At 47.3% G+C, this 23233-nt stretch overlaps 1 protein-coding gene across 2 annotated transcripts; it reads right to left on the bottom strand.

Moving 5' to 3' along the window:
- Positions 1-1239: 1239 nt before the first annotated feature.
- Positions 1240-22124, bottom strand: AREG (amphiregulin). Of its 2 annotated transcripts, none has more exons than XM_085057707.1 (6): positions 21962-22124; positions 21096-21266; positions 18345-18528; positions 17736-17894; positions 16115-16217; positions 1240-1387 (listed from the first exon to the last, which is right to left on the bottom strand). In XM_085057707.1, the coding sequence occupies exons 1-5, from the start codon at positions 22002-22004 to the stop codon at positions 16130-16132; spliced, it is 645 nt and encodes a 214-aa protein (XP_084913833.1). In that variant the 5' UTR covers positions 22005-22124; the 3' UTR covers positions 1240-1387; positions 16115-16129. The 2 variants fall into 2 exon arrangements, with proteins under 2 accessions (XP_084913833.1, XP_084913834.1); XM_085057708.1 differs by lacking the exon at positions 1240-1387 and adding an exon at positions 13920-15175 and having other exon boundaries at positions 21962-22120.
- Between the last annotated feature and the right edge of the window lie 1109 nt (positions 22125-23233).

Raw genomic sequence — 23233 nt, 5'->3', positions numbered from 1 at the left:
GTCATGTGGAAAGGGGCTAGGGGTTTCACAGCTCATTCTTTGCCTAGCCCCAGCCACAATTATTAACTCATCTTATTCTTCCAAGACCCACACAACCTCCCTGATGGAAAAGCGTGAGTCTTTCTATAGGATGGGCCCTGTAATTTATATCAGGAGATCATGTCTTGCACTTTCCTCATTCCTTTCTTCTGAGTAAGACCTTCTCCTGCAAATAGACAAGGGAGGGAGAGCAGAAAAGGAAGTCAAACAACTCCTTCCCTGCCTCACAATATGGTAATGTTCCCAGAATATTTGTTTGGGGTTAGTTTGAGCCAAATCAAATGGTTTTGCATGACAGGACCAAGGCCTTATTTCAACCTGTAGCTGGGCTGACACAGAGCATTTGATCTCCTTCTTGCAGGGCATTCTGACCATTCATAGCTGCCTGGCTGCAGCACAGTAAAGAACAGCCTGGCTGCATAGTACAACTCTTAGAGCAGAGGAAGGTTAGGCAGCACCTCAACAACATTGACACATTCAGGTTAGTCCAGCACAACTGAATGCTTTGGCATATACGGGTGGAGCTTGCAGGTGCACAAAACACCTTCTCCTTCCACTTCCCATGTTTAAGCCAGTACAAAAGCCCAACTTCTGGACTGCACAAGAGCAGCCTTGCACGGGCAGGCAGAGGTATCGTTCCTAGCTCTGCCCATCTCTGCAGTCTCCACCTCTCCACTGCCATACTCCTTTTCTGTAGGCTGGCTTTACAGAGCTTATTATTGCTCTACCTCAGATATAATTGTCAGGGTGGCTTCACCAAGACCCTGCCAACTCTACTCCTGCTTTCCCTGCTTTTCAGTGGCACCCAGCCCTGGCTCAGAATCTTAACATGTTTCCTCCACACCCAGACTCATGGCAATTCTTCGCTGTCTCCTGCTGAAACCAAGAGCCCATTGCAAACTTCTGCCCTCCCAGCACGGCTTGCTCCTCTCACCACATTCCTGGAGTACATCTTAAAACCCCAGGGATTTGCACACAGACACAATCACAGGGAAAACAAAGAACAAACAAACATGAGGACTCAGTGGGCTGCAAAGTGCCCAGGTAAACCTGAACATGAGTGCAGTTATCTACCTGTACCTTCCTGGCTCCCCAACAGAAAACAAGAACTTCATGACATGGTGACAATATTTGTTACTAAGGGCACTGGCCTCTTGAAGAGTTGTGATGTATATTTAGTTCCCAATGGGTATCTGTTAAGCGCTTACACTGGAGGTGAGCAGAGCTGCCAGATCTTGCTGTCTCTTACAGTGGTGAGACATCAGTGAGTTCACAGGAGGTGACAGGACCAGATCCACAACTGCAGAGCAGCATTTTCAGAAGTCTTCAGCATGGGCCCAACTCTGCCCTGTGGAGATCAGTGGAGAAACACCACAGTTAGTGACTTCAGGGTGTGCTCCTGGCTTTGGAAAACCAACTGTAGATTTCAGTAGGACTTCTGCTGTCATCTGTGAAACTTGGACCAAACGATGTGGTTATGCTGCACCCGTATTTTGCCTCAAAGGATCCCAAACTATTTACAGTCACTTGTGTTGTACTTTGAGGTGTGTTTGCGTGGGCAAGCAGCAGGGACAAAGCCATGCACCTAAGTCACCTTACTGTAAACAAAGATATCTTCAGTAATAGAGAATAGAAGAGAATATTCTTCAGCAGAATAGAGTGAACGAGTGGGCAAGTACCTGAGCATGCATACTTTGTGCCCTGTCCCCACTGGGCAGTGTGGAGAACTCACACCTTCCAGTGGATATTCTTGTGTGACCTTATCCAAGTGAAAATACTCCCAAACACAAAACACCAGGTCAAAGAAAAAGTCATCTTTCATTCAGAATAATAACTCTCTGTGAGTGATTTTTTAAATCATTTTATAAGGAATGAAAAATAACAAAATTTAAAAACTGAATGATCATTTTAAGAAGAAATACAAGATTTTTGTATTGAAGAGACTGAAATGACACCGTACCACAATATTTCTTTTTTCCTGGACTAACTTCACAGATCTGTTAGACAGCTATTGAGATCAGATGAAGGAAAAGCAGCATGCTCCCCAAAAAACCTCTCACCTGTAATCATAGTCAGACCAGCAGCCAGGTACTTTACCAATAACCCTCACTGCTGATCCTAGGGCAGAATTTCCCCCGCAGTCTCCCCATGTGAGATTATATGTTAATCAAATAAAAACAACCCAAGTGTTAAACTGTTTTTCTTTACCTCTAAAACAAGCACAGAAGCCTTCAGATCACACCCATTGTTTCACATACCTGAACCTTCTCACGTGAACTTTGGTATCTCCTGCAGCTGTGTGTGCTGACAGCAGGGAGGTCACTTGGGGTCCTTGCTGTTAACCCTGAGCAGTGCAGCTCAGGGCTCCCTACAGGGCTTGTGGCGGCCACATCTGTCTAAACTTCCTAACATTGTGCCATGTCCCAAGATTTGAAGAGTGGAGAAAACCCAAATGGTACCTCTAATATTGTACAGCAAAGGGAAAACCAAACAAGAAGATCCAAACTCCTTCCCTCTCCACCACAGACTTTCCAGACTGGTACTCAACCACCTCTGAGATTCCTCTGCCTTCAATATCCAAACAGCTGCTCTTGAAGCAAAGGCCATTCTGAAATGTGCCCTGTATCTCAGACATGCTCTAGTATGACAATGGAGAGGGGGTTTTTTTGTTATATACACTAAAGGACTATGAAAAACCAGAAGAGGAAAAGTCACCTCTATGTTAACTGAAGCAAAATGACAGTCAGAGTGGCTAGTGCAGGACACAGTAGGTCCCACTGATTCCCAGGGTTTCCATAGTTTGTTCCTCCTCTTCTGCTAGAAAACTGTGTCCATATAGAATTTGAGGCCTCTGGATATTTGCCCAGGATTTCTAGATGTCCTACAGGTGAGTCAGGGCATTAGTTCTTCAGAAATCACAGCCATGTATGCAACACACAGACAGACCATCAGCCAAACTATCCATTTCTGAGTCACTGGGAGAGACAGTACCTGTTTTATTTATGTGGCTCTCATTTGAGTGCTGGAGTCCCTTGGAAGAACAGTACTTTACTGGATTGCAGAGTGCAGGGGCCAAAGGAAAAGCCCAGGATCCTGCCTCTAATGGTGCCTGAAAGGAAGGGGAATGGGACAGCACCAGTACAGAGCACTGGACCAAAGAGCCTCCACCATTCAGTGTCTGCAATTGTGTGTCTCAGGGTCATCTTTAGAGGGAAGCTATACTTTGATCTTTGCAGTCAGTGCCTTTACTGGAGTTCTCCTTTCACTGGCTCTTTGATTTTAAAGCCACTTATATTCCAAGCCAATCTGTACTAAAAATAGGATTCCTTACTAAGAATGGCACTGGCATTACTCACTTTCTGCTCTGTTCTCATCTCATGCTATGTAGCCACACCTCCAGCTGGAGGAGTGTGCTGTAGTAATCATCCACAAGTATGTGCTTCTGTGAGCAAGTTTTGAACCTTTGCCATCCTTTGGAAGCTCCCACCGTTTTTTTCTTTCATGTGCTAATACAATTCAGTGGCTTATCTCCTTTCGCATCCTTGGGGCACACCTCTTTCAGACTGTATACTGACAACCCAACCAAGTGGGAAAAACACACAGGAGGTAGAGCCATCCCCTTCCTCCCCCTTGCAGCTTGAGCCAAAATGCAGCTCTCAGCTGAAAGGGATGCTGTTCTTACTTGCATTCAGGAGGAAACAATTTGCTCTACTGGGAAACTACTGCATCCTTTGGCTTGGACTGTCAGCTACGCTCCCCCAAGTGCTCATCAGTTACTAGCAAGAAGGCTTTCAGGCTTTCCGAGTGGGAGGGACACTTTTCCAGCTCAGTTTCAGCAGATGCTAAGCATTTTTGCAGGGTATCACTCCTCCTCAACATGTCTGGAAAGGGTGTGGGAGGTGGGACATACCTCTGGCCAGGTGTAACGTTGTACTTAAATTAATCCTACATGAGGGTTTGGGGGTTTTTTTCAGCTTCCTTTTGAATTTTGCACATCACTTGCAAGTGCACGAACGTGTTTCCTCCTGCCATCCATGTCAGAGGTGCTGCCAGTGCCAGAGCTGACTGTCACTTACTTGCTCTGATAAGGGGTTAAATACGTACAGGTAAACCTGGGCGTATGTCATAATGCAGGTGGCAGTGATACTTTAAAGGAGGCACCTTTCTTTGTTCCCTTAATGATTCATTCCTTGGGAGTGTGGGAATTAACCTATATAAATTTTTGCTACTAAGTAGATACACCTAGATCCTGAAATAGTGGATGGGTGAGAACCAGTTGTAGAGCCTCTACGCATTGTCCTGGTAGCACAGCAAGAAACAAATCCTCAGCGATAGGCTAGGAATAGATGACTGCATGGCATTTCTCAGAGCAAATTCTCTTTACCTCCCCTTTTCCAGTGACTCACCAAAAATCCTACGGGGCTGCAGGAGATGCCTCTGAGACAGGCCAGACTTCACTGAGACCTTCACCTGGGCTCTGTCTTCTGGGGGCTGAACTCTGACAGCTGGGATTTTCTAACTAATATGGCTCAGACTCAGCAGTGAGCCCAGGCAGCCACGCTTTGGTTGCACCAGCACTGGGAAGCAGCTGTGGGATTGCGTCAGGAAGACAATATGAACGGGGAGGTTGGCTTTCCAGGCCTGGCTCAGTGCCCCCTTTGTGTACTGCAGCTCACACCTCATCAGCTGGGAGGTGGAAAAGAAACAGTTCTGTATTGAAGGCACGTCACGAATGGACAATTGGCTCCTGCCTAGCCAAAGGAGGATAGAAACCTTTCTGGGAGCCTGTGCAGAACGGGATGAAATCTCCAGACTAACTCCTGTACTCCTAGTATTTTCTGATTCTGTTGGAAAAACCTTTAAGGCTCAATAGTTGATCAGCCTCATATTGCTTAGAGAGGACAGAGTAGTGCTGGTTTACCCACTGGAAGTTATAAATTCCATGAGCACCAGAGGAGCTGTGCAGGCTTGATGGAAGCATGAGGCAATGGTCATTGCCCTGTTGCTGGTTTCCTACAGCTTTGAAAGGAGGTCACACAGCACTCCTGTTGCACTGTGATGAGGTCTTGGTTGCTCAATCTCTTCAAGAAAGGCTCCACAGGGAGAAGTACACCGCAGACACTGCAGGACCTGCCTGTACCTTTCTGGAACCCTCAGCCATACTTCCCCTCACCACAATAGCCAAGAGCACACCACTTCGGATAAAAAGCCAGGAATAGCTTAGAGAGCACTATCCTGAAGGAGACAGTAAGAGGTTCTGGAGAGGCATCATCATCCCACTGCAGCTGGGCCAGGACATCAGAGCAGTGCTGTTCCACTAAAAGAACTCTCAGTGGCCAGGAATGAATCACAGCAGTTAGAGATGTGCAAACACACCTGAGGCACATGGGATGTCTTGCAACTGTCAGGTTTTTGTCTGTGCCAGGGATGAATTCCCCACTTAGCTGTGCTGATTCTCTGAGAAGGCACAGTGAATTTCCTGGATCTGACAGGGTTGCTGAGAAAAGGATGATTAAAGGTGTGAAGTACCACCAATCTCAGCTTCCTAAGGAAGGGAAAGCAGAGGGTTGGGGCTCCTGAGGAAACACATGGCTTAGAAGGGCACATGTATTGTGGGGAACAGCTATTCACACACACAGTGCCCTCAGAGAGACACAGCAAGGAAGAACAAGAGATACCAGGAGGTTACACTCCAGGCAGGATAAAACGGTCTTGGCAGAGCAGCACAGAAAAAACCTCCAGCCACCTCCAGTGGCTCTTTCCTGCCCAGTACCCCAGTGCTCAGTGGCCCCAGTCGCATCAGCCAGGCCTCTGTGCTGCAGTCAGCCACGTGAGCACAGCACTGTCTGTGGGTTGTGAGCGAGGGCACTCTGGGAGGCCAGGCAGACACGCCACGCCAGGTCATGCGGAAGGTGTGTGGGCACAGCAACCCAATGCAAAGTGCTCTCTTGTGTGGCATATCCTGTTTCTCCCCAAGACATGTACAAGCCGTGCTCAGCCGTGCTCGTGGGTGATACCATCTGTTTAATCACTGTTCTCTGTGCTACAAAGTCATCCCAGATGCTTTGCATCGGAGAAAGCTTTTCCAGTAGTCATTAGCAAGGTTGTGGGGTGAAGAAGGAATTGTCAGGCTTCTTTTTGCATAGGTTGTGGCATTAGTTAACAGCCTGCCCCCCAAGCCCTGCTTCCTGCTCCCCTCTCCCCGGTAACTGTGAGTCTCCCTGCACTTCACTTTGGGAGCTACTGCATAGGAATATTTCATAAATAGGCCTGAGGGTTTGTCTGCTGCCTGTCCTACTTCCTTCAGAGCACACGAGATCAGCTGGGCTGGAATGTCAGCCCATATCCTGCTCCCGTGCTGCCTGGATGAGAGCTGGAAACTTATCTTCTGATGATGAAGATGACTTCTCACTCATGGTGTCTGTCTCCCAGCTTAAGCCATGCTACAGTCGGCAGACAGACCTCCCAAATCATGACTCAGAATTAGGAGAGGAAATAAAGCTAAGTCTTGCTATTTTCCAAAGTCTTTATAGTAACATTTAGGTCATACACTGAACTCCAGGCCCTCCTTCCCTACTAATCCTGGGGGCCATAAATGTCCTTTCTCCAAAGAAGTATGTGAAACTTTAGGCTCCCAGGCCATGCCTCCATGCCAGAAGCCAGTCTTTTGTGTAATTAAGCATCTCCAGGGACTGGCCCCTGAAGGTAGTGCCTCACAGTACCAGGCAACTGTAGATACTCAGACCTGATGCACGTGTTCAAGTAAAAAACACAAAACTTTAAGCTCCCACAAAGCGTCCCACCAAAACAATGTTCATATAAAAGGCCAAAAGCTACAGCTGTTTCCTCCCTGAAGCACCATGGCTGATAGAAAAGTTCACAGTAAAGTCACAAGCACTGATAACCCTGCACAAAGCAGTCAGTCCGAGACAGCCCTTCTGGAAGGCTGGAGTGCTTTCCATAAAATTATCTGCAGCATCAGCTGTTAATCAGCACAGACCAATTGATTTCATCTTCCACTAAACAAGGGCCTGGCTCATCCTTGTTTTGATAGATGTTTGCCTGTGATAGTCCTACAGTTAAGACAGTGTGGCTTGATAGCATTTTTGTGCTGTTTCACTTATCACTTCACTCTGTCTCCAACTTTGGAGCCCAGAGAAGGGTTAATCCCTTCTCTGCTTTTGCCAGGTAACAGCTGTTCTACTTTCAGGATCGTTGGATCACCCAGGTTTTGGTGAGGTAAGTGGATGTCCTTGCAGGAGCTCTTGTGGGAGGAGCTTTGGAAAACCAGTCAGGACAGGTCCTGTCAGCCCTGGGAGCATTCCTGCTCCCATGCTGATGCAACTGGATCCAACCTCCTGGCAGACCAGCTGGCTGCTTTCCAAAGAGCTCCCTCCAGACTGGCTTGCACGCTGAGCCCAGAGGATGGCTGTGATCAAATTTGAGCGAGCGGACAAAAGGCCTTCAGCCTTCATTAAAGGAGGGAACACTTGATGAGGATAGTGTTGTTATTAACTGGCTCCTCCCAAGAAAACCCAAGCTGCCTTGTTTTGCTGTGAATTTACCATTCTGTGGAGCATCTCCCCAGCACCAGCAAGACCGTGGATGTTGAATCATAGTGTTGAACTGTAATGCAATCACTTGGGATGTATGAGTGGGATTCATTTAGAGACTGTTGTGCAACACTGGCATGAGACGGAAAAGCAGAGTTATTTCAGCAGCAACACTCACCCTATTCCCACTCAGGATTCAGTAACAGCTGAGGATAAACAGTGACACTCAGGATAAAGTGACAACTTTATGTGACATGCTCTGCACCAGAGCATGGAACGAAACACATCCTGAAGATGAAGCAGCCTAACAGTGAACATTGTTTAAGTACAGTCAGAACCAGGTAAAACCAGAAACAGGATTTTAGCAGAGAGAAAAGATGCAAATTCAAGTCACTTGTTCAAACTTTATTCCCGATGCACTGACAAGGCCTCAGTTACCCATGGATGCCTTCTGAATGAAAGCTCCTTTTAGCACAAGCCAAGATAATCTCAACAAAAGGAAATATGAAATGCTTTCATTGTGTCTTGAAACAGAATTTTTCAGACCCCAGCAAAAAGATGGGATTTTCCGAACATGCTGTTTTCCTTGAGCTCCCACTAAATCCATGACAAAACTGAGGCTGATGTTCCTAGGACCCAGGTGAGACAGGGCTGATGATGACCAAGCATCCCACCATCACTGTTCAACCCCTGTACCAACTTTTCCTGTGACAGTTTTGCTAACAGACACACATTGTTGAGTCTTGCACTGCTTGCTCATTAGCATTGCAGTAAGTGATTTCTTATGTAAATCATGTCAGCCCACAGAAAAACCAGTTCAATTCCAGTCTGCGTTGCTGGGATGGACATAGAACAGAAGAGGAGTGCTAATGTTCTTTTTTCCTTTTTTTTTTTCGTAATAGAAAACCAAGAACCAAGCATAAAAGCAGTCATTGCATATCTTCCACTATGAGCAGAAATCCCCTCACATTTGCAGAGACCTCCCCAAATACAAAATTCCACTGGTGGTTATTTTGCAGGGACTATCACCAAGCTTGCACCTACAGCAGATGTTTCTGTGCACCTAACTAGAGGTTTGAAAAACTGATGAGAATTTTTCTCTGTGGACCTCATGCCTTCTTTCAAATCTTAATTTTATCTTTTAAAGGCACGGCTACATAGCTAAAGGCAACATATCTTTTCTATGTGATATCTCATAACCTTATAAGACTGTAAATCTGACTGAGAAAAATAAGTGTGCAGCCATGCTAAAGGGATCCTTTTCTTCTTACTGCTGCTAACACAAGCTTCCCAAATGTCTGTGAATGGTTTCTGGTTTTATCCCCATCACAGCATGTGTCAATGCATCAGTTTTCCCTCAAGTCTCTCCCCTGGTGCAGGAAGGGAAGAGGTGCTCCCTGCTGAGCCTACAAAAGGCCCTGGAACTGGTATGCACTGGCACTATGATATGCACCTAGACAGCAGAGGAGTCATTCCTTAATATGCCTCAATATGCCTTAGTATTCCTTGCTATGCCTATGGTAAGAGAGAATTATTGGTTCAAATCCCGTCCTTATTCTGGTCCATTTTGCTCGACCCTGCTACCCTATCCTTCCATCTAACTCCTCCTTCCAGCTGAAACCCCAACTGCTGCTGTCTTTTTCAGGCAACATGCGATAGTGCTTGCCTAGAACATCTCACAGGACTAACACACATCACTACAATGCATGTGTTTCAAAAGCTTTCATCATAAATGAGGGGGACCGAGACCTGACAGAACGTTTGTTGCCCTAAGCCCTGGTTTGGTTTTACTCCACTCTGCTCCACCCAGGAGGTGTCTGCCTTTTATCCCCAACAGTAATCATCCCCAGGCATAAGACAGGGAAGTGCCTTTTAACTGCAAGGGAGGCAGATACGGTCTGAAAGCAATGCAGACAGGTATCAATGGGAGCCACACTAACTCTGTACCTACCCAAATTACACTTGGAAGTTTCATTTGAAACTCTTTACCTGTATTTGCTGTGTGCACCTTTAATAATTTCTGAACAAAAATTTCATTACTTAGAAATGTGAGGGCAAACAATGCAAGAGAAGGGGGGACTTGTAGGTAAAACCTGGTACAGCTACCAGGCTCAGCTCTTGTTCAATCACCAACAATTCACATTACCAATCCAGTAGGAATGCAAGGAGACGAAGAGAGACCTGACAACACTTTGGCTAGTCTGAGATTTTGCTGAGATGCTATGACCCTGCACTGACAGGAGCTGTAGACGCTCTAATAAAAACATTTAAAAATATATTCCTCACTTTAAACTTTTAAAAGTAATTTCTGTTTCCACTTTTTTTTTTTAACTAGTTACCTGCAGAGCTGAAAAGATTTCCTTCCCTAAGCAAAAAGAATGTAACTGATGCTAAAACATCAGCAGCACTTTCTTATCCTCTGGAAGAGTAGCAGGTTTCCAGCACCGCCCATGAACCAATCCAACCTTCTGATGCCCAAATACAAATTCACTGCAGCTGTGTAAGGAAAATCACAACCAAAGAAGGAAACTATTTTCCAAGGTCTGTAACAAAGCATCAAAAGGCAGGAACCCAAAGGGAGTTAGAAGCTATGATGGCATTATCTGACTTAGGGTGCGAGGTGTTGGAATGAGGGTATAACATCTAGGTTAAGACACACTGAAAATTCTGGATTAGATCAGACTTGCAAACAATTTAGCTTTGCTTTTTGTCCCAAGATGCAAAAAGAACAGACTGCATTATTTCAGTCAAAAAATGCTGAGCTGAGAATTAGCTATTTTTCTGAACCACATGCAAAAAGATGTATCCTACTGACACATAGAGCCTATAAGTGAAAGCTTGCTCTTTCTTAAAAAAAATCCCACTCCTTGCTTTACTAGGAAAATGTATTTTGAAAGCGTTTCTCTACTTTGGACTTAGAATGTGCTACCTCAGAGTTCTTCTTTGGTTGAAGAAAGCACAAATCCTGCTTCCTTGGCTGTGGGCCTACAGAAAGCAAACAATAGCTCTTTCCCTCTGCAACTCACAGGTGTAGCTGTCTCGGCTAAGCAACTCTGGAGTCATAGACAAAGCCAGACCTGCAGCAAATGAGGATTACTGGCTCAAGAAAGGTGTAACCAGTAGAGGAACGAGAGGTATGCACATCTTTATTCACAAAATGAGAAGGAAGCTAGGTTTGCTTATTAATGACTGTCTGGCCCTTCTGTCCACTGATCCATCTCATGTGAACAGAGTCCAACAGTGACAGCAACAAGCAGGCCTTGCTCCTTGAACATGCTCACTCATTGCATTCAGCAGTCACCACAGACACGAAGCCATGGCTTCCTATCCAAGAAAATGCCTCACGAGTGCAGGATTGTTCTCTGAAGTGGGACATAGTGTTAGTGCATCAAGAAACTCTCTCCAAAGACAGGCAAGCATCTGTCCTAGTTCACAGCCTTGCTTTCAGACATGCTTGCCCAGGGCGTTTATTGAAGTATCAGTAGCGCTAACAGGCTAGGTAAGTACGTTGCTATAAAAAACACCCAAAGTCTTGTAGGGACTCAAACCTTTATACCAGTTAGTGGAACAACTGGAACAACTCAAATGCAGGTGAAACAAACCACTGCACATCTATCTGGGGTCACTGACAGTAAAAACACCTTTACAGATGTCCATGTACATCTGGATTTACCAACAAAAACTTTGTAAATTCAGACTAACATCTGCTACTGCTCTGAGGGAAAAGGGGCATCCTGGGAGGTGTGCAGGAGGGAAGCCAAGTCCAGAAGCAGGCAGGAAGCTCCCTGGGCATGGACAACTGCAAAACACTCAAAAGCTCCATTAGGTGCACAAGAGATAATACTGGGATGAGCTATCGTTCTTTCTACAATAGTCATGGAGAACACAACGTTCAGGAAAGAGGAAGGAATTGTGCAAGAAGACATGACCATCACATTATCCCTGGGTACTGATCTCGATATCAAAAATACCTTGCCAATTCAGCCCTGTGTGCAGAAAATTGTGCAAGAACATGACGCGCCTCCCTCAGATCTCAACTGAAGCAGCTACAAGTGGCAAGGACACAGATGCCCTCCTCTCAAAGTAATATTGTCAATGGAAGGTCAAGAAAAATCTGGAGGCATAATTTATTGACAAGGTGTGGGACCAGAAACCCAGGCATGCTCAATGAAACCAGGGTAACTCTACAGTGAGGGGAGAAGGTCAAAAGCCAGATGATGTATATCCTGAAGCGCAGACCTGGCTGTGCAGGATCAACAATAAAAATTATCTTTGGCCTTGCCCTGCAGCAGATCAGATTTGCTTGTCACACAAGCACAGCATCCTTGGACAGCAAGAGACTTCCAGACACACAGTTCCACCCATCTGTTGTGGGTTCTTTTAAGCAACCAACCCAATGGACACTGTAGGTCTAGATGGTGCTTGTGCATCACACTTCTATTTGGAAGCTGGGAGCAGGCTGTTATTAGCCAGGGCCATGGCTCAAGTAGAAAAAACACATTACTGCTTACTAGAACTTGTAATTGATTAAATCATAATGAAAGGAATTTTTACTTTTTTATATACATCAGTTTTGAATTTATAATTACCTCTGCCATTCATGGACAGGGAGATTTGCCCTCAATTCCCTGCACTACATTTCTCAAACACAGAAAACAGTTCAAAGTGCTCAACAAGCCGCCAGAGCAAACACGGGCAGTTCCCTGCCCTGCAGGAGAGAGTATCATCTCTTAGGGACAGCAAAGCTCTGCTAGCAGCAGCTACAGCAGTGCTGGATGTGACTGACCAAATGCAAAGCACAAGTCTTCTCTGTAGTAGAGTGGCGGCACCTCTCAGAAAACCTGGCTGTAATCTAAATCCTTCGAGAGGAACAAGTCTTCCATGAAGTCTGCCCTCCGCTGTTGCCTCTCCAACTCCGAACTGCTTATTTTTGGGCAATAGCTTCCAGTCCGCTCTGTAATCAGAGTATTAAAAGTACACAACAGGTGGAATCGACAACTTACACTGGTAGCTTCACTCCTGTCAGGCTTAGAAGCTGGGGAGAGAAGAGGGAGAGCAGCTCAGTTTCCTACACTAGTGCTGGTTTAGCCTAACAAGTGGAAAACTTGGGACTTCCCCCAGTACAGACTAGAGAAAGAAAAGTTTCTGGGAAAGAGTCTAATGGCTTTTAAAAGGGAGCAATAATCCATCCCAGTCTCACTAGGCCATGGCTTGGTTAGCACTGATATCAAGCTTGTTTACTCCAAAGCATAAAAAACTTGGCAGGACTGACAGAAACAGCTTTTCTTGCCAGAGCTCTAATAGCAAATGTCTGTGGAAAAGCCACTTGGAGAAGTGCTGTTTACTTTGGTAATGAAGCAAGTTCCCTGGAATGAAGTCTCGCAATCTTCCCAAGAGATGTTGCAATACTTTACCTGTACCTCAGCTACATACCATACAGGCTGCTCTCAGAGCCTGGGAACTTCTTGGCCAACTCAGGAGGCCAAGGCATCTCAGCAACTCCAGGCAGGACTAAGCTCTAGCCCTACACTAGATATACAACCTGGATCCTGATTGAAACTGATTGCTGGGGTTTTTTCTCAGCTCTGCTTCAAGCTAAGCCCCAGCCATCAACACCTCTTAAAGATTCTTAAGGGAAAAGGGCCTCAAAGCTCTCTATCCCCTTCTTTTTAAGTGTGACTACAAAGCCAAGTTCACCTCCTTGATACTCATTTTCTTCAGGCAACTCTGAACTTAAACCCCAGCTCACTGCTAGCAGTGCTTAGAGAGAACATTAACACACAGCTGGACCAATAACTACCAGGGAAGAAAAGAAATTCCAAGCAGACAGTGTAGGACAAGGCTCCCTTTCTGCTTAGGGAGTAACTGGCCTGATGCTGTGGTGCTTTTCTGATTTGTTTAAGACCAGGTTTCAAGCTGCTGTCCAAATTCTTTGTGACTGCACAAAGATGCAATGCTTTCCCCATTCAGTATTCCAACTCTTGACTCAAGCGGAAAGGGCTACACATTTGCTCAAATTTCAGTTTGAAATTTCACTTCCAATGAGATGGCTCACTTAGCCTCTCCCTAATTCAGTAACTAGAAGCTCCCTTGTCACTGAATGAAATGGATTTCCTACCAAACAGGTACTTGCATTTGTATATTTTGTTTACAAACAGCTTGCACTCTTGTGAGAGCACCAAGCCCGTAACTTGACACACAGCTGCAGTTCTTCACAGCAGTACTTTGTGCACCCAAGTGTTGAAATTCCTGCTTTGAGGTGAAACCAAGCTCTAATTTCAAGTGTTTACAGGTACTCCTGAGAGCAAAAAAAAAATCTTACCATGATTAGGTTATGTAAAAAGTTTAATTATAAAATAAATAAGTCTGTTATGGAAACATTAAATATTAAATACAGTAATAAATATTTACACATTTACAGATACAACTTGACAATTAATGCTGTTTCTCTGCTACCAGAAGAATTCTGCTCTGTTTATACAGAACACAATCACCCTTCCAAGAAGAAACTGAACTCAAATAATACTCTGTGCTCAAGACTGCATGGATAGTTAAGAAACCAAGGACACTCAGGTCAAAAAAGATTGAGGTAAGATGAGTTCTTCACACCTGAAGGTAGAGCACAAGAGACGACTGCTTGCAAAGCATCAGTGCCTGAATTTAATTCTTCAAAGGAACAGGTTTTTGGTCAAGTTCAACTGATGGGATCTCATGTGAAGGGCTTTATATTTAAGCACTGCTTAAAGCAGCAACAAGTATCTGTTTAACAGAAGTAGCTTTGTGTTTAGAATATATGGGTCCAGGCTTATCAGTTGGTTCGAGCATGGATCTTTTCCTTCAGATACAAAGCTTCAGGTCTTGGATCTAGTGTCTCAGCATCCTGAGAAGACTAATTTTAACTTGGACTAGCACACATGCAAATTGATAGCTCCACTCACACCACGAGTCCTACAGAACTCGGAGGGATTACTTCCACACACACAGTAACAGAACCCAGGCGTGGCTGACAAAGATCTGTCACCAACGCCCTGCAAGTCACAACTAGAGATGAAGCTCTTGGAAGCCAGTATGGACAGGGAGCACAGTGACAACAGAACTAAGTTTTTCATCCACTGAGGTCTAGGGAGAGAAGCCATCCCAACCTCTTCCCTATTTCACTTTGGTAGAGGGAGGGGAATTTTCTCCCCTCCATTCTGAAAGCGGCAACACGTTCTCCCTCTTAGAGTTAGTGCTGCCAAAGGAGACTTGCTAAGAGAACAAAGTCCATCCACACAACAGGAGAGACTGGAGCTCCAGCACAGATAGAGAAGGCTCAGTAGCAGTAGTCTCTAGCAGGTCTTGACAGCAGGTCCTGTCCCCCCACAGAGCCAGCTCCTTCCACATTGTTGTGCCAAGATGCAGTGATAACTGGTCTCCCCAGCAAGTGATTCAGCAGCAAGTGGCCTGTTGACATCTCTTTGCAGCAGCCTCTGTCTTGATGAATCAGGGCTTAGTGGCAACAGCTCCAGCCCACAGTGTCCAGGTGGATGTGTCAGGTAGCCAGAGGTACCCTGCAGCTTGGCAATGGCCACTTCAGAATTGTTCTGTAAGGGGCAGACCAGGCACATTAATCACCATCTGAGACATAAGCACCCTGTGCTAGCACCATGGCAAACCTACGTGCAAAGCAGGTAGGTTAAGGATGTGCACACACCTGAGGACACTCTGCCAGATACTCTTTAGCTTCAAGTCAGCTTTGAGCAAAACCCTCCAACTGTTATTCAACAAAGCTGAAAAATGTCTATAGCTGACATGTGGCAAAGCAAAACTTCACAGTTCTCCTGGAACTTTTCAGGACTATCTTTTATGGTTTCCTCCTCAGCTTGTAGTGTAACTCCTGTTCAGTAAGGGTTCTTGAGTCTCCTGTTAGGTACACTTGGCCTCAGAAGAGACCAACTTGCGTGCTCAGTAAAATCCACTACATCACTCCTAGAAGCAATCCAGATAGGCCAAGCAGCTTTGGACCTCAGTTGCTAGCTATGACAGTATGAAACTTCACTGTTAGATAGAGGCTATCTATCTCCAGTGCTCACAGAATTGGCAGTTTCGTCTTGGTCTGCAGCTTCTTAGCACCAGCAACTTCCTGAAACTCTCCTTGCAGGAAAGACATGAAAATGCTCCGTACTTTTCTTCTAAAAGGTGATGATGCTGTGGGCACCATCTTCCATGACTGAAGTCTACCACTGTTTCCTGCACTAAACCTGCCTCTGCCCAGATATTCACAACTTTTTCTTCTTAGCACCACTTATCTCAGTACAGCTTCCCATCCTCAATTGATAGCCAGAAACTTAATAGAGCTGTTGGACAACTTGTACAACTCCAGTGGTTTTGAGAAACCAGAAAGCCAAGCCAGCTGCTCACATGTAACCTATGTGTTTCAAGGCACTTGGAGTGTTAAAAGCAAACACTAGCTTAGTGAAGCAAGCATGCAATTCCCATAGAGCCTGGAAGGACTGAAAGGTGTTTGAAGTCAGTGTTCATACCTGCTTTCTCCCCATTTACACACCAACATGGCCATTTCTGTTTTCTTGTCGGAGTTTTTTCCTTTCTTCTTTCTCTTCATACTGAGGACACTTTTTCCTGACCCTGTGGAATTACGGCATGTTAGAGATCATTTTGGACCCTGACATACATCCTGTTGTCACCAGCCTCCACATCCTCTGCAGCATTTAGACCCATGTTCTTTGAATCCTCAAGCAACTCCTCAGCACCAGGGAGTTTCAAGCAAGACAGTTTTTAAGCATTCAGCATCAAGCAGTATCTGCTGATAAAATCAAGGAACCCCTGAATTCAATGTTGACACTTGTGCCTCACAGAGATAGGGCTTCTTGACTTAAGCCAGATAAGGGAGCAAGATGAAGGGAGTTTATTGCTGGGATTGAGCAAGCACCAGGAGATTTTCTGGGTGACAGATTTCCTAGTGGCTTCAGCTTATAGCTGCAGAGACCACACTGTCTTCCTTCCTCCTCTCCACAGCAGAGCGCTTCAAGTCTAGCCCCTGACCCTTGAATACATAGTAAGGAAACTCCTTACTGATTTCCCCCCCAGTTTCTCCAGTTTTTTCTAGTAACTATTCCAAGGAGTTTCTCTGGATGAAGGTACAGATTAGCATGCTCCTAGCTTGTTGGGGTTCAGAACATAAAGCAAATGCATTTCAGAAACTACCAATAATAATTTTCTCTTAGCACACTACCAAACTGGTTATCTCTCCTAGCTGCAAGGAATGAGGCAGTGTTCAGAGAACAAGTGTTCATCCCAGCATTCTTCAAGTTCAGAGTTAAATATGAAGCAACAGTGAAATGACAAACGTGCACCTTGTTTCCTGAATTGCAGGAAAGGGTACAACATGTTTCCAATTCAGCTGATGTGCTTCATCAAGATCTAAAATTAGACTGAACCTTGGAGTTTCTACGAGATCCCAAGCCCTACAGTGCTGGAGCTGAAGTGGCAGAACTGGAGGACTGTTTCAATATTCAGTTTGGTTTGAAACTGTTATATGGTTTGAAACACATACCCAGGAAAGCCCTTTGAATTTATTAACAGGACTCCAGATTCTGATGACCCACCACTCTGAACTGCAACAGCTGGTTCAGCTGAAATAGTGTTCTCTCCATATTAACAGCAACCAGAATTTGGGACCACCAGCATTTGTCTCCCCATTTGCTTTCCCTTCAAGTGTAAGTATTTAAGCCCAGCAACATCCATTAATAAATGGACTCTTAGAGCACCATTTCCTACCCTCCACCTGTGCATCCAGCTGTTGGATAACAGCCACACATGAGGCTGTCACACTGCTGCTTTCAGGCTTCTCCACAAGGATTAGGGAAAGCACTGCTATGTCAACATTAATGCTCCTCCTGAGCTTCCTGCTGCTGTTCTGCAGCAATCTAACTATCCTGGTTATAGCAAGAGCAGAAAGGCTCTTGGTTTACAATGTCAGGGTCACAGACCTTGCTTCTACCCTCCAGATACATCCAAGCTGGGATAAGAACTCATCCTTTCTGGATGCTTTTCACAAAGGTAATTCAGATGAGCCATGCACATTCTGGGGTTATTGGGCGCTCGCACTTAAGGAAGACAAACACCAAAGAGGACAATACTTACTGCACTATCACAATGATAAGTACAGTAATGAAGCTGATGCTTGAGAGCAGGACAGCTACCACCACCAACACAGTCTTTGAGTAGTCTGCCACATCATTCTTCCTTTGAGTCTTCATGAACTGTTCACCACAGCGCTCACCAAAAAAATCCTGATGACACCTGCAAGTAAATATTAACACAAGTTCTTATCAGCTCTTGTGCTGTCTGGAGCCAAGGACACCCACACATATTCAGACCTGACTTAGACATCTTCTGAGTTTCCCATGAATCTCAAGATGCTCACTTCAGAGCGTGTTCATGAAATGCAGTCACTGCTCTAGCACAAGGTTTGTCAGCATTTCAACAAGTTGAGATTAGTTTGGGTGTGATGTTCCAGAAAGACACGCCTTTTCATTCTTTTGGTTTGAGTTTATGACCAACTGATGAGTTCAGTGGCTTGTTATGCATCTCAGATTCCATCATCACTTAATTTACATGGCAGAAAAATTCTCAGTCAAAATACAGCAGGAGATGGATTTATGCCAAGTTGACACTGATTTTTCCTCTGAGCCCTCATATGCCACTGGCTCATGGCAATCACACCTAACTCACAAGGTACAAGTAACTTACTTGCAGGTCACCATCTGGAGATGTTCTAGGTATATGCATTCTCCATGGATGCAAAAGTTTTTGTATTCCATTTCACAGGGAGTCCCTTTCTTCTTGTTTTTCCCTTTGTTTTTCTTCCGTCTTGATTTGCCAGCATTCTTCTCTCCCCCCCTCTTTGTTGGCTTGGGTTTAACCACAGGTTCAACTGAAAAAAGGACACGATGACTTGGTATAGAAGTGCTAGAAAGCACGATTCTGAGACAATTGAATTAAAGAATTTGGTGAGAGTGAGTAGGACCATCACTGCAGGAGAATCTGTGATCAGGGAGCACAGGATGCAAGTGAGAATTCTGCTGGGCATCTCACACCCAACACAAAGGCAGCAAGCTCAGCGGCTCATTAAAGCACAGCTCTGCTACCCTTAAGCCCTGTGCCATGCAGAGCAGAGGCAGTAGGAGCAGATGAGCCAAGAGCCACCAAAGATGAAGAGCAGCAGAGATGCAGGACTGCAGCATTTCACAGCATAAGATACTTGAGTGCAACAGCACAGCGACAAGCAAAGGCCTGTAAAGAACAGAGAACTCATACTGAGCCAAGCCATCCTCTAGTTTTATATGGACTCAGATACAAGGCTAATAGCTCCATGGCTCTAAACTCTCCATTTGCATCAGTGATGAAAGGCATTGTAACTTGCTAGATAGTCCGGGGCGCTTGCTGAGGCAAAGCAGCTTGCTATCCCGGTTGGCACACTTGTTTCTCCTAAACAACCTGCAGTGCTGTCTTCAGCAGGAGAGAGTTCCTTTCCAGTTCTCCTACTTTGTGAGAGATGCTGAGCGCAGGGACGGAGTGAAGGCAAGAGTCCGTGAGAGTCAGGCTATTTATTCTGCCACTTACTGCTGCCCTCATTATCTCAATTAAGACAAACCTCTAGAAGAGTGTGGTTTAAAATCCTGGTGACTTAGTAGCCCTTGGATTTAAGCAAGGGCAATCATGTTCCTTTCGCTGAGGAGAACAAACCAGACACTGACAAAGGGTCAGAAGCTCCAGAGTTGCCCCATGCAGCCGTCACAGTTCAATAGCGCTGATTTGGACTAACTTGGCAAAAGGATGTTTTTTGGAAGAACCCACCCACTGCACTGCTAGCTGTAACACCAGCCCTCAGTGCAACACTGCTGCTCAGGAGTAACAGTTACCCAGCGGATTTAAACAGGCCTCAAGAAATGGCAGAGCTATTTACGAGAAGCTTCAATTTTGCTCTTGTGCTCTGCAGACCTAATGAAAATAATTTCTGGATGATTAATATTTTACCCAGAGCACTATGCACACAGGCAATCACCACAATAGGGCACAACTGGATCTAACTACTTCCTAACCCTGTATTTCTGGTGCCGAGAGCCCGTACAAAGAAACAAGGTGTAGTTCACTGTTGTCTAGACAGCTGATCATTTTAACTTCTAGAGCAACAAGCCTGGCTTGAAGTTGCTTAAAAGCAAAAATGCCTTCAGCAACCAGAAGTCTGATGAAAATGGTATAAGCTATATTAATATGTAAACGAGGTTCCTGCAGCAAGGTTTCCTGTGCCTGGAAGTGTGAGCTCACTCCTGACAGTCAAAGGCCCCTGTTCTGTCCCGTCTGACTTGATATTTAGGTTCGCGCTTTCATAATTGAGGCCGCTTCCCTTCCTCCCTCCCTCTCCCAGGCTCAGCTTGTCAGCTTCATCTCTGTGTCCCTGTCTACAGGCTGCACGGCCAGGAAAGCCATCCACAGCTGAATCATAGCAGCTTCAAGGTTTAGCCACAGATAAACCTCATGCCAAGCAGAAGAGCTGGTCTACAAACCAAGTCTGGTTTCTGTGCAGTTAAGGCAACACTTAAGTCACCAAGCCAGTAGTTTTACAGGCTGAACAGCTTGATAACACCAACAGGCGCGTTTCCCCTGGAGATCTTCATGGAGAACTTAAGCAAAAATCCACAAATTCCCTCAAGTGACCACATAGAGCGTGGTCCCACTTCACTTAAGAGGTTCTTTAGTCACATTCAAGTTGCAGGGTGTTTCTGAGGGAAAATCAGTAGTCAGATCCACCCTGGAAGCAACAGGACCAGCCTACTCACACCTACTGAGGTTCAAATCACTTGTAGATACCTGGCTTGTATTGCAACTGCACTTAGCCCAGAACCAACAAAATACTCCTATTCCCACAGTCAGGCGGACGGCTCAGATCTCCTCACAGCTCATCAAGTGGGCAAATTACAATAAATACACACAGCAGCTATTGACAGTGAAGCATTGCCCTAAAGATGTTTAACAAACTTTCCTGTGGCCATTTAAGAGGTTTAAATGTCTGCTTTCCCAGGAAATTTCAGTTGACTCCAACCCAAATAAGCCACCATCAGAAAATACCCAGAAAATTCTTGGAGCAAGACAGACAACGTGATATAAAACAAACCTCTAGGGCCAAACAGCACCTATAAATGCCACTGGTGCTTCTACACTAAGCAGGTAGTTGGCACCTGACCACAGCCCGCCTGTCAGCTTTATCAGGAGATAAAGCTACACGGCAAGTTACCAGCTAACCTGCAGCTTCCACACACCCTGGGCACACTCATGCTAGGTTTCCACCCCTGACAGCTATTTCTAAAGCAGCAGCTTCAAGCACAAGCACGTTTTTGCTCCATACTCCACGAGCTAAGCATAGCAGCGTTTACAAGGGAGAAAAGGCGTAAATTGGGGCTCACAAGTTGCGAGATCCCGGCCCCGGCGCCGCCGACTCACCTCGGATCAAGTCGTCCACGATGTACTGGTGGACGGGTGGCGCCTCCTCGTACTCCTCCTCATCCTCCTCGTAGTCGGGAGCCGGCACGGGCTCTCCCTCGCGGCTCCCGGGCTCCCCGTGCCGCTGCAGCTCCGTGGCGTTGGGAGAGGACCCGGCGGCCGCATGGTTGGCTGTGAGGGCGGGCAAACGGCGCCGTGAGAAGGGGGCAGAGGGGCCGCCGCCGAGCGCGGCAACGCGGGGTCCCTCGCTGTCCGCGGGGTCCCTCACTGTCCGCGGGGTCCCTCACTCGCAGCGGGGTCCCTCACTTCCGCGGGGTCCCTCACTGTCCGCGGGGTCCCTCACTCTCCGCGGGGTCCCTCACTCTCCGCGGGGTCCCTCACTCTCCGCGGGGTCCCTCACTGTCCGCGGGGTCTCTCACTGTCCGCGGGGTCCCTCACTCGCAGCGGGGTCCCTCACTCGCAGCGGGGTCCCTCACTTCCGCGGGGTCCCTCACTCTCCGCGGGGTCCCTCACTCTCCGCGGGGTCCCTCACTGTCCGCGGGGTCCCTCACTGTCCGCGGGGTCCCTCACTCGCAGCGGGGTCCCTCACTGTCCGCGGGGTCTCTCACTCGCCTCAGCGCCTTCGCGCCATCGGCTGCCGCGCGCGAGCTCCCCTCAGGCGCGAGCTCCCCTCAGGCGCGAGCTCCCCTCAGGCGCGAGCTCCCCTCAGGCGCGAGCCCCACTCGAGCGCGAGCCCCCCCCCCGCCCCCGCTTCCCCCAGGCGCGAGCGCGGGCTCCCCCGAGTCCCGATCTCTCCCATTCCATCCCATCCCATCCCTTCCCTTCCCTTCCTTTCCCGTCCCGTCCCGTCCCGTCCCCGCACGCACCTGCCAGCACGGCCAGCGCGGCCATCAGCACCACGGCGCGCATCGTCCGTCCCGGGGCGGGTGGCGACACAGACACTGAGGGAACGTGGGAAGGACTCGCCGTATCACAGCAGGTGCCGGCGACGCACAGCGCTCCATGAGGAGCCGCCTGCCGCGCCGCCCGCTTTATGGGCGGTGGAGCTGGGGGCGCGGACGTGGAGTCGCGTCAGCGCAGCAGGCGGAGCGGAGCGGGGCGGGATGTCCCAGAATCACAGAACACGACAACCGTTCGTGTTCGAAGGGGCTTGGATACCACCTCATTGCACCCGCCTGCCATGGGCAAGGACACCCTCTACTTGCCCGGGTTGCTCCAAGCCCCGTCTAGCCTGGCTTTGAACACTTCCAGGGATCGGGCAACCACGGCTTCCCCGAGTTTCCCTGGGCAGCGGCTTCGGAGATACGCCGGGTTATTGCAGGCACACGTCTGTCGGCTGGCTCCGTGCTCCTTGCTCTGCCCTTCTCCCGGAGCAATAAACCCGGCCATCACCCCTCCTCGCCCCGGTGGCTGAGTTCCTGAGCGGTGCGTGAACACCGCAGGGACAAATGTGCTCCTCGGGGCACTGCGGTTCACAGCTGCCCCGGCAGAGCTCCCCACCCGGCAGAGGGCACCTCCCCACGGCTGCCTCTCCGGGCTGCTGCGTGAAGAAGCGGGAAGCAGGCCCGCTGTACAATCACACAATCAGCAAGGGTGGAAGAGACCTGTAAGATCACCAAGCCCAGCCACCGACCCAGCACTGCCACTGTCACCACTAAACCGCATCTCCCAGAGCCAGATCCAGAGAGCCCTTCAACACCTCTGGGGATGGTGACTTCATGACCTCCCTGGGCAACCTATTCCAGTGCCTGAGCACCCAAACAGTGAAAATATTTTTCTGATATCTAATCTGAATCTCCCCTGTCTCATCTTAAGGCCATTTCCTCTAGTGAGAGTACTAGGACTGCTTCTGCAGTCATGGCAGAAGCAACCAGCTCCACACCACTACAACCTCCTTTCAGGTAATTGTAAAGGGAACTGATGCTTTGAGGGGAGAAAAAGCTGGGACAGTGGGTTCTAACATGCTGGCCAGCGTGGGAACCCAAGAGAAGCCCAGGAAGTCGAGGATGAATGGACTGGAACCCCCCTGCTCTGGTCCCATGGCACAGCGGGGTGGGAGGGCAGTGGGTGGCAATGCTGTGTTGGGGAAGGAGGATCTTGACCTTCTAACTGAGAGAAGACAGAATGTCACAGCTCAT

Source organism: Lichenostomus cassidix, chromosome 4, assembly GCF_008360975.1.
Source record: "Lichenostomus cassidix isolate B80296 chromosome 4, HeHo_3.0, whole genome shotgun sequence".
Taxonomy (NCBI): Eukaryota; Metazoa; Chordata; class Aves; order Passeriformes; family Meliphagidae; genus Lichenostomus; species Lichenostomus cassidix.
Note: the sequence above shows the minus strand (reverse complement) of the source record. Positions and strands in the feature narration are given on the sequence as shown.